Below are 12,262 nucleotides of genomic sequence, written 5' to 3' on the forward strand. Positions count from 1 at the left end.
AAGACGACTGTGTGTAGCTGAATCTTTTTTTATGACAAAACATATTGTGTAAGCAAAATATATGTAACATGCTAGTAGTTATGTTTGCTAACATGCTTGCTAGCCATCCTAGTAGCCTAATGGTGCCGTATTCCCTACAGAGCATTTCCATTTCCTCCCCCCCCCCTTCCCACTACAAGCTGCACACTAATCTCCAGTGGCCTACAATAAGGTAGCCTACTGATCTAATTATGTTGTTGTAACAGTATTGTTCTACAATAAATCACCCTATTATTCACTGGTAAGTTTGCTGCTGTGTGCTGGCATGTGTGCGTGTGTGCGCCGCCACCACAAGTGATTTCATACTGTCACAAAGTGCTTGCTAACAACCACTGTTTCACTGGTTGGCCCACATATTTGTTATGTAGGGCGTAATGTTAGTGCTGGTTTAAAGGCTATTTGGTGTCCAGTAAAAAGGTCAGCTTGTTTCGGCGTGTGTGCATGTGTGCGCCATAGCCACAGTAAGTGATTTCTCTGATGCCACTATAGCTTGACAAACTACTGTCAGATAACTGTAATTTTAATGCCAGTCCTACATATTTGTTATGTGATTTAAAGGCTTTTTTAAAAGGCTGTTTGTACAACAAAAGTATTTGGAAACATGTTGGTGTGTTTTTATACATGTTTCAATTATTCCAAATTTCCTCTATCCGAAACACCTTAATTCCCGAGGGGTTTGGATAATCAAACCCCCTTGAGCCCCCTGTCTGTGTTGATTAAATTTCATTATGTTTGGACTGTTTGCACTGAAAATATGTTACACTCACACTTTTGTTGTTAATGTGTAAATGCATCTCAGACCAGGTCTGACAGTAGTTTGGGTGGCCAAATTTGGGGCACATTTACACCCAAATGCGATGGACTTTGTCTCTATCCAGCTAGAATCCCAACACCCGGGATGTATGTTAATGCAGGTGAAAAGGGGTGCGAGGGAAATAAAAGAGAGTGGGAGAGAGAATTGGACAGAGAGGCAAAATGGAGGGCAGCACTACAGACAAATCTTTGCCGCTGAAAGACACCGAGGGAGGGAAGAGAATCGTTTGAAAGGCTGAGATGTTTGATATCAGAAACTCTCCTGCGGGTCATAATCCTGTTACAAGCGCACACCAACACACACATTAACAAATGTACACGAGCACAGCACCCATGAAAACACACATGGGTCTTTTCCCGGCGTCTCTCTGGGTAACCTCTGTCAAACAAGGGCAGCATAGCGAGTGTTTACTCCACACAGCGCTGGCACAGCTCACAGAGGGCAGGTTCAAGCCTGGATTGGCACACACACACACAGACACATACAAACACACACACATACACACACAGAATTCTAATCTAAATGCTGGTGGAGCTTAGACAAAGCTGCCAACAGTTACGAGAGGGTGGCCTGAAGGCAGACAAACGTGCAAACACACCCACACACAAACACACAGAATGACTGAATGCTAATTAATCCTCAAAGATGTGTTCAGGAACATAAAATAAACCTGGAAAAAATCTGGAAAACAGTAATCTCTCACTATAAATGAACGGCAGCTGTACTGGTCAAAAAAAAAGAGAGAAAAATCTAAATCCTGAAGACTAATCTGAATGTGGTGGTGGCTTTAAAAGAAACACTAAACACACCAGATTAACAGGACAGTATTTGTGCAAATGAATCACAGCCTGTCCTTGTGCTGCTTGAGGCAACAAGCTTGGCAAGGAATTTTATTTTGTATCCAGCTTTATCAACTTCATTTCAGGATATATTAGTCAAAACAGTCAAAATGTGACTTCCTTCAAAAAGCCTCACAGAAATGACAAGGGATTTAATTATGCTTTAAGGCAAATTCTGTTGTTTTCAAATGGTTTTATTTTATAAGATCAATGAGAATGTTATCCTGAAAAAGGTTACTTTTTTTTGAACAGCACAAATATGGCAGCGCAGATGTGAAGCTGGACTACAACATGAAACCTCTTTCCGGGCTTGTCATTTTTTACAGCATGGTCACAAGACTCAGAGCGAAACTGATCACACGCATAGAAGGATGTATGGTTCGAAACATAAAAACAACCACATGTGAAGATATGCACTAAACCTACGTATGCATTTCTATGCATTTTCTTGTCAGTGGCCTGTCATATGAGCAACCTAAGGAGGTCATATGAGCAAAGACACAGACACACACACACACACACACACACACAGAGAAAACTGGGTCAGACTCACAAAGAGACAGCAGTATTTATCATTTTCTATAACCTTCCACATGCCCCTATCTGTGTGTGTGTGTGTGTGTGTGTGTGTGTGTGTGTGTGTGTGTGTGTGTGTGTGTGTGTGTGTGTGTGTGTGTGTGTGTGTTTTCAGTGCCAGCCACAGACAAGAAAATGGCACTCTATGATTAGTTGTGTCAACTTCACCCAATCAGAAGTCATGCTCAGTGCCACACCCTCACCCTGCTTTCAGGATGTATTATTTAAGGGCACACTGGTTATGTTATTATAGCTACATGAACACACACACACACACACACACACACACAGGATATTGACAAGAACACACTGGATTCATTATCCACATAACACATACACAAAACAGATATAACTATAGCAGCAGTCACGTATGCACCCATGCATGCAGTCACCTACGCACACACAGCCGAAAGACAGACGCACACACATAAAGCAGACAGGCACAGACTTCTGAATCGTTACACACACACAAACACACACAACCAGGCCAGCTGTCACTCTGAACAGTGTGTGTGTGTGTGTGTGTGTGTGTGTGTGTGTGTGTGTCTGTGTGTCTGTGTGCATGTGTGTGTACAGTGGCCTTCCTTCACCCATGACCCGGTGGCCTACAGGCATGGCACTCGCTGGGACAAAACAAAAGAGACTATTTTCTTCCTGTAAGGATCCCCCCTCTCTCTCTTTTCTCCCATCTCTTCTCAAAGAAACAGAAAAAAGCGAGCGTCGTGTGGAATGCAGAGTCTACTGGGGTTCACAGACGTTTTCCATTGTTTGTGGTCAACATGGTGGCTAACGACAGCCTCAGTCCTGCCCTGTATCTCTATCCGTCTCTCTTCGCACACATACACACAGTCTGTTTGTGAATGAAATGTGGGCCAGATCATTGTACTTCTCTTTGGAAAAAGAGGGCTATTGTTGAATGGTACTTAAACCCCCTGTCTTCCTTGCTCTCGTCCTCCATCCCGCCTTCCCTTCTCTTTCATTCTCTTCTCGTCATCTTCTAACAGCCTCTTCGGCGCAGTGCTGTGGCGGCTAATACCCACACTGTGTAGTAGTAGACTTAAATCTCTTTAAATCTAGGCAGGCACTACTACCTGTCATGATTATGCTAATGCTCCGCTGTGGGTGCCGACAGCCAGTCTAGTTTGTTCAAATTCAACAAATAACTGTCAACTCTGCACTTTGTTATGAGACCAAACTATTACAATCAATAAATGGGGGGCAGGACGCTGGCAACTCATAATCTGACTTGTAATCAAACATTCTAATGTAAATGAATAATGCGACATGTTTGCACGAAGGAATCATTTTTTCGTAAGGGTTACAAGACCTTATGGACAAGGGAGGCCATTCTGAACACTCACTGTGGAAGACTGACATATAAAGACAACAACACTTCTTCAACACATTAACTGAAAATGTACATACATTTAACAGATCTCCTATTCATTTACAGTCTCAGTAACAACAACTGCAATGACACACTGTATTTAGCAGGGAAGTTAGCTGGCTAGTTTACTGGTTAGTAAACCAGCTGACATGGTCAGACCTGGAGCTAATGGGCCAAATATGTTAAAATGTCAAGTGATATCCCTCTGCATTCTTGAGATCCATTAATTTCGAAGGTGAATCTGTTAAATGACAGGCAAACAATTAAAACATTAAAGCTTGAAACCCCCAAAATGAGAGTGTTGTCCTGTAACGTTTGCATGTGTTAAATGATTAATGTGGGTATGGCTTTACTCGCTCTTTACCCAGTTACCCAAACTGAGTCACTCACACACTAAGGTCAGTAGAATAAGAACTGTTCCTGTTCATTCTTAATTTTATGAGTTATTAGTTTTATTTTTCTTATTATTGACCCATGTAGGACCCACTGACCCATTTTATCACAATTTGACCTGTTATTAAATTACATGGCCTGTCAGTGAGTGCATTATCAGCCGCCACAATGGTATCAGTTGGTGTTAACCCCAACAGCCTGCTAGTTTTCCACTCTGGCATCCATAACTAACACGGTAAGACCTGGCTCAAATAGTATTTTAAATACATGAGGCTGTGTAGTGAGGTCCAGCAAGTTCAGAAACTGACAATAAAGTAATTTGCAAGTCAAACTACTACACTTTCATTGACACCATCTGAGTTGCACTGATGTGGTAAATCCCACCCATCTGCTATTCAAAGCAGAATAAAAAAGCAAACACTAACAATTGCAGCTACTGTTTGACTCAGGCCTCATCAACCTGCCATATGGTACGCTTTGCCTTTATGCATTTTCACTATTGTCCATCCAACACTGCAAATCAGATCAATTTACACCTTGCCACAGATTCAACTGGCTGCTGCTGTTGCTGCTGGAAATCTATAAATATTAGATTAAACGCTATTCAAGCAGGAAACCAGTTTACTGCTAGCGCCGGCCAACCAGACCTTAATCTCTACTGACATTTGTCTTCGCTAACATTTAAGAGATAACGCAAACTAATAAATGATGTGGGCAGGTGGCTGGAACTGTTTTAGCTGTGTGGTGCTTTAAAATAATCTTAAGATAAAAGTAAGGAGGCCAGACGTAGCACCATACAATACACAAGTGTAGGCGATGGATCCAATTGATCAAGCCTTGTAAATACTATCAAGTATGTTGAGGCTCATGTATTTCAAATGGATTTTAATGTTTCACACAAGTACATATTGAATGACTTTTAAGCAAACATGTGCTTGGTTGAAAAGAGGAGGGCAGGGCATGGACTATTTTGAGAGTTTCAAATATGAGGTATTCCCCACATGCTGTTATAAAATAACTGACAGGACAAAGTTAAAACATGTCGCAGTACTTAAAACAGTAGGAAGCAGTTAAAGTCTTTGGTTGATAAAATGATGATGCCCTTACCCACCAAATCCCCTATAATTTAGGGAGGCTAAATGATGATTTTCAGATAGTGACTGATTTTCAAAATAGTATATACTGTTTGGGAAAGAAAACCATCATTTAGCTTGTCTGGGTGCTTGTTGATGATGATGATTTTTCCATTTGGACTTTGTAATTATTGAGTACAAAAACTGTGAACTCTCCTCTGTGTTTAAGACGGTGGCCTGACATTGACTCTACCCCAAAACTGATAGTAAACCTGAAGAAATTCACACACTCCTTTCAGAATTCAGATGACAGTAAAAACAAGAGCTTATCCACTTCAACAAACTCTACAATCCAACTTAATAACTCATTTCATGTCTTTTACTAAGTCTCAATCGAGCATTCCTTCAAACAAGTGAAAACATCTGGCAGTGGGGTGAGATAATTCAACTTGTTTCCAATGACATATCACTTCTAAAGTATTTCCTTACATCATGTGACATTATTTTGATAGCAGTGGAATAATCTGTCTCATTTCAAGACTATCACTTGTTCCAAGAAAATTGTTAAAGCTCATAAACCTGGATTTGAAATAAGTTAAATCACCTCAGCTCAGTAGCAAGGGCAACAGGATTTCAGGACTCAACACTAGACTAAACAACTTGCAAAGATGGACATTTTTTGCAGCACACAACGTTGCCAGTTCAAATCCCCAGACAGGCTGCTGGTTAAATCTGTTGGTGAGAGAGAAGCGCACTCTTCTCATCTAACGTCTTGTTCAACTGTCAAAACTCCTCTGTGGGCTGAATCTTTCACTTCTCTACTTGTGGTGGTGTACAGACACCACAAGCTGTGTCAACTTGTCTGCTTAAACAAGGCCTAAGATGAATAAACTGCCCGAGACTCATCTATGGATGTTGAATCACACAGATTAGATACGTTATCAGCCACTATCAAGCAAATTAGCAGCAAGGCCCGCTCGCAGGCTTGTGGTATTACTGCTGTCAGCACAATGTCAGGAAAATATCTGCTACCACCTGCTGCCTTAACCCTTTGAAACCTGAAGTGACAACAATTTTCCTGAGGTTAAGAACATGGAAAAAGATTAAAAAAAAAAAAAAAAAATGACCCAAACAACCAGAAAAAAATTAGTTACAAGAAAATGGCCCAAAGATTATAAAAAATAGTGAAAAAGAGGAGAAAACTGTAATTTAAAAAACTAACAGGAAAATACAGAAAACTATATTCATAATTATTATAATATAATATAATATAATATAATATAATTATTATTATTATATTGTGTGCAAATATATGTGTATGTGTGTGTGTGTCTGTATATATATACATGTGTGTGTGTGTGTGTGTGTGTGCATGTGTGTGTGTGTGTGTGTTTATAAATACAGTAACAGTTCTTATTTTACTGACTTTTTCTCTTTTTTCTCATTTTCATGTCATTTTCTTGCTTGTTTGTTGTTCTTTTTCCTTTTTGGGGTAATTTTCTTGTAAATTTATTAGTAATTTCTTGTTAATTTTGGGGTCATATTTTGCTAAGTTGCTCATTGCCTTTTTCCATGTTTCTTGAAAGAAATGAAATGAGCTGAGTTGTTCCTCAGCAAAATGTTTATTAAAAAGTTATTAGCTAGTAACTCACTGGAATCAATATGATAGTGCAGACAATTCACACTCATTTAGGCAAAGCTGTTAACACTCAAACATCTGAAGCTGAAGATAAACAGCATCTCTATAAAAGGCCCAATCATGATGATATGATGATATGTCCGCTAGCTGATGCATTATAAAATCCAAATGAAATGAACCCAATTAGCACTGGTTTTTGCGCTGCTTCACTAAAAGGTTTTTGGTGGCTGAATGGAAAACACAACATGTCAGAGGGGTCAACTCACACTCTTTCATCATGCCGATGTCGATGCAGCGTTTGAGGCGACAGGCCTGACAGTGGCGGCGGTTGTCCTTCGTGATGGTGCAGCTTCCGTTGAAGGGACAAGTGAAGGTGGCTTTGCGCTTCATACTGCGCCTGCAGGGGTTGAAAACAATCAAATTACACCAAACCTTTATTGACAAAGCACTTGTCCGCTGCGATGGTGCAGCTTCCTTTTGAAAGGAAAGGTGAAGGTGGCATCTGAAGAGGACAAAAATCATTCCCATTTATTTATGTTTATTAATGAATCAATCAATAAATTATCACTGCAGGCAATGCAATTTGTGCTGTGTGTGTGTAAAGCATAAAACCTCTCTAACACTTAACACCCACAGACTATTTAGAAGTCAGCAATCATATTAAAATAAAATGCTCCTATGAATAAGTACTTAGCATGTACCAAAAGATTTTTGAAATACTTTACATATACATAACTAATATGAACATCTTGTTCATATTAAAATTCATTCTTTGGCTGAAGGGAAGGCACCTTGACGCTTCATCTTGCATCTGGAGGGATTAAAACTAATGAAATTTTAAAAGACTTCATTAACAAATCCAATTGATGACAATGCAGCTTCCACATGGTGAGCAAGACAGAATGTAAAGGCAAGTGCAAAAAAGGGAAAGAGAATAAAACAGTGGAAAAAAAATCAGAGAATAAGGAAATGCAAAGGAAAGAGAGAATAAGACAGTAAAATTGAGGCACAGGTAAAAAAAAGTCCTCTCTCTCTAAGCTAATCCTGACACTGTATTAGAATCCTGTTCCAGAGTTAACCAAATTCCAACATGACAAAAACAAAACTAGTACTGGCCATTGAGACGGGACACGTAGGAAAATCCTGGCTGCACAAAAAGGAGCAGCTCTGCCAGCTGCGTCTGGAGGGAAAAATAGAGCTCCAGTTCTTAACAGAGGGAATGAATGTTCAATAAAACCAAAGGAAATACTTCAACAAAATCAGATACAAACATCATAATTTTGATGAAATTACAAATGACAGCATTATATTACAGTATATTATATTCACGTGCTTGACTGGAAGGGGAGCTAGACGGTGAGCAATGGACTGATAGCGATGTAATTGTTGTTTTTATCTAAATATGCCTAATCATTCTTATTCCTACTTTTTATTCTGTTGTTATTGCCCTTAGGAATGTGCTTTTGCAATCCTCCCCTTTTTTATGGTCATGCCAATAAAACCTCATTGAACTGAGCTGAACTGAATTGAGTTAAAAAGAGCGAAAGAGAAAGTTGGACGACATAAACAACAGAGAAAGACTGTAAAAAAACACTGTGAAAAATGGGGAGTGTGACAGAGTGAAAAAGACAGCGAGTCAGTGAGAGAGAGAGAAGGAAAAGGTGGTTGAGAAAGCTACCCATTTTTTTCAAATTTTTGAGGTGTAAACATTTCCTGTGCGGTCATGCAATGATACAGAAAAACACATAATACATCTACCACTACCGCTGTGTATATTGACAGAAGGCAGTCAATAAAAATGAGTAGTGCTTTGAATGAAGAAATGAATCTATTTTATACGGGAGAGCACAGAACAGAACACCACAGCCTGGCCAGTGTACATTTATATCTCTCTGGACAATAAAAAATATATGCTTTTAGACATTTAGAAAATTAACAATCATTATTCATTCAATTGGTATCTGCAGGGTTCACACGGGCAAGGGTAGGACCTTTTTAATGCTGCCTGGGCGCAGAAAAAAAAGGCTAATTTCAAAATCAATCAAAGCTGTGAATGAGTATATAAGAATAAGAAGAAGAGAAAAAGGACATCAGGGAATCACTAATTAAGTGATATGGCGTCCAGCTGTATGTAGTTAAGATGATAAAACTTAATAAAGCAGATTCTACTTCTAACACTGTTCTGGATTCATTAAGAAACATGTCATTACATGGTGCACAAAGACTTTTATTATTGTATCAAAAACATTTTACTACTTTTAAGACATTAAACTTTGATAACTAGCTTTTCAGACTTCAAGTTATACATCTCCCTTTTGAGTCTTTTGTGAGACACAAAACTGACAATGCAAATTTTGAAAGATCTCAAAGCAACGCAGCATATGGTCAGTTTGCAGCCCAAGCCCGCACACCCACCTGAAGAATCCCTTGCAGCCCTCGCAGGTCATGGCGTTGAAATGGAAGCCGGTGGCCTTGTCGCCGCAAACGCCACAGATCCGTGGGGCGTTCCGGTCAAACTCATCCGGCCCGACCACCGACGTCGTCACCGTCATGGGCTCCATCACTGCAGACAGAGAGAGAGTTAGAGGGAGTTATCCTCATCATGCAGACAAGTGTTGGTCTATCATGTGTTCATTAATGAAACAAAGTGTGTGTGTGTGTGTGTGTGTGCGCGTGTATGCATGCTTGTGGGTGTGTTTAATTGCAAGCATGCATTTGCTGTTAAGATAAGCTCACTGATATGATGGTTTGGATCATGGGTAGATTTAATAAATGTGAGCGTGCGCCTGTAAATTTCGCAGCATTCCTACCTCGAAAAACAATTCGTATCCTCTTGCCAGCGTCAGTATGTGTGTGTGTGGGAGAGTTTGAGTGTGTGTGTGATGTTTGTTAGGGAGGCGTGTGTTTTCCTCTCTTTATACAGACAGGTGTTGGACAATTAGCATATTTAGCAAAAGGCATTGACAGGAACACTCTGCATCTCGCTGCCATTGGCTAAATGACTCAGCAGACACACACACACACACACACACACACACAGCACTGAGTAGTCCTAATTTGAATGGCGACATTGCTTTGCACAGCCAGCAAACACAACATTAATGGAAGACAGAATTAATGACCGAAAAGGGACCATTTGCCAAACGCTGAAATGACCGATACATTTAATCCCAGCAGGATGAAATATTCTCTTCGTTGCTCATTCGTCCACATAGAGGAACACACCATCTGGCTTTCCCCTATGAAATAAACAGTAGTAGAGTAGCACACACCGATAGGCCCACTGTAAGTAAACTAATCCATTTCAGTCTGTGCTGAAACTACTTCTGTCTTAACTCTGGCTGAACTGATTTGGCGGCTTTAAGAAGGTCAAATAAGGAGAGAGGAGAGGGAAGGATGATGAAGGATGCAAAAAAATATACAGTATGAGGGATCAGAGGGTTACAGTGTTGGCTATCATTTAATAAAAAGCCGTGGGCCTGTGCAGTGTGTGTATAATATCTTCAGATAGGACTGACAGACTGACCCTGGCAGGGTTGTTAAATCTTATTTTAGTTCATATGCTGATGTGACCTTATGAATATCTTCCAAATCTGTTCAGCTGAACGAACCAGACTGGAGCAGCCCTGGATACAAAAGGAAGAGCCTGAGAGTAGCAAAGACAGAAGGGTTTTTGAATGTTTCTGTACTGTTGCTTCCACTAAAACTGATATTAACTGATTTATTACAATCTGTTAGTGAATCTGCAGCTTTAAGTCTTTATCAAGACCTGTTTCATGCTTGTTGGAATTGAACTGAAGTCTTTTTCAGTTTGAAAATAGCTAAAGTAAAGTAAAGAACACCAGCCACCAGCAAATTCATTAAAAGACATTAAGTCCACAGTAACTTAATTCTTCTGTAATACCAATGAAATTTCAAAATATTATTTGGCCTTAAATGAATTTTTTTAATTATTTAAATTTTTTAAATTTATTTAAAGGAACTGGTTTTGCAGAGCAGACTCCTTTCCTGTCATGCCAATGCAAATTTGGTTTGTACTGGATTGAAATTAGTTCAATTGAGAGAAAAAGTGAGAGGGAGAGAGCGGAAGAAAAACAGAAAAGACCTCCTATCTCAGATCATAGTGGGTTCTTGGATGTGTCATCCCTGAATAGAGAGATCTGGACTTGTATGCAAACAAAACAGTTAAGAAACTCTATGAACAAGGGCAAAGCCATGAGGGGAGATGAGGAGAGGAAAACCAAACGAGGACAAACAGAGGAGGGGGTAAAAGCAGCGAACATTGGCACAGCAGGGATAACGATCACATGGTTGCAGAATATAGCCGGCGGGGAACTGACACACACAGAAGTAGGACTCAGATAGTGTCAGACCAGGACAACAGGATGGAAGGAATTAACAGAGAAAAAGTGAGAACAAGGGAGGGTCGGCAAGGGAGAAAAATAATGAAAGAGGGGTGGGTGGAAGTAGGTGAGAGGCAGAGATGGAGACAAACATAGACTCCATTAGCTCTCATTACCTTTCAGCTAGTTGAAGCTTCTGCATCACTTCCCAGGAAAACACACACACACACACACACACACACACACACACACACACACACACACACACAAGCTAGGAGCTACTGACTGAAGCATCAGTCCCATTACCCAGAACACACCACACAAGGAAACCAGGACACACAAATGAACAGATTTCTCAAAACGGTGTGGGCCAGGCGAAAAACACTGCATCTAACTGAGTGTATTTAGGAGCAGGCAAAGCACAGGTAAGGCTTGCACAAATACTATTTCTGTCATATTAACACTGCAAACAAGAGACCAACACTTATTTCAAGTAAGCAAATCCAGCCCCTGCAAACATGTTCTCCCAGAGATGACAATCCATTTGACACTCACAAATCGTCCTTGTGCCCTGTTTTGGAGAGAGAAAATAGTTCTTCCTTTGCTATGCTTTTTGCAGCTTGGATAATGATGCCAAGGTTACAGGAAATGAAGCTTTCAACAGGAGTCTCTTTAGATTAGTTAATGGAGTCTGACCTGAATGACTAAAGTACAGACAATTTCCAATGCTTCCTGTAAAAATCACTGAAAACCATGAGAAATCGATGCAGCCTCCAGTTTATTGTTTAGGTGTAGCCTCAAAATAAATTCCAATCCTAATTTATAGTTGTGCAGCCACTCCAGGACAGTTTGTTCTTGCTACATCGGCATCATTATGGGTAAACATGCCAGCAGCCTGTAGGGATGTAAGGACATGTCTCCTTACTGATGAGTAAATAAATGTGTGGGAAGGTATTTCAGTTCTGGGTGGACAAGCATAGATGTTTATCATAGATGACATGATAACAGCATTTCCATCAACCCTTTTTTATGCATGTTTATGCACATGTCAAATAACAAATTGACATGGAAACATCAATGGTAATTTATTATAATAAAACTTTTTATTTGATAAAGAAAGGCTGTAATTTGCGATAGAAATATATTTGACATATAAAAA

At 39.9% G+C, this 12,262-nt stretch overlaps 1 protein-coding gene across 1 annotated transcript in view; it reads right to left on the minus strand.

The window, feature by feature from the left end:
- Positions 1-12,262, minus strand: part of LOC115361733 (vitamin D3 receptor A-like) — an 82,731-nt gene that overhangs the window by 20,010 nt on the left and 50,459 nt on the right. Inside the window, 2 exon segments of the mRNA XM_030055326.1 lie at positions 7,027-7,157; positions 9,176-9,323. Of these exon segments, the coding sequence (XP_029911186.1) occupies positions 7,027-7,157; positions 9,176-9,321 (277 nt within the window). The 5' untranslated portion in view covers positions 9,322-9,323.

The sequence above is a fragment of the Myripristis murdjan genome, chromosome 7 (assembly GCF_902150065.1).
Source record: "Myripristis murdjan chromosome 7, fMyrMur1.1, whole genome shotgun sequence".
In the NCBI taxonomy this organism is placed as follows: Eukaryota; Metazoa; Chordata; class Actinopteri; order Holocentriformes; family Holocentridae; genus Myripristis; species Myripristis murdjan.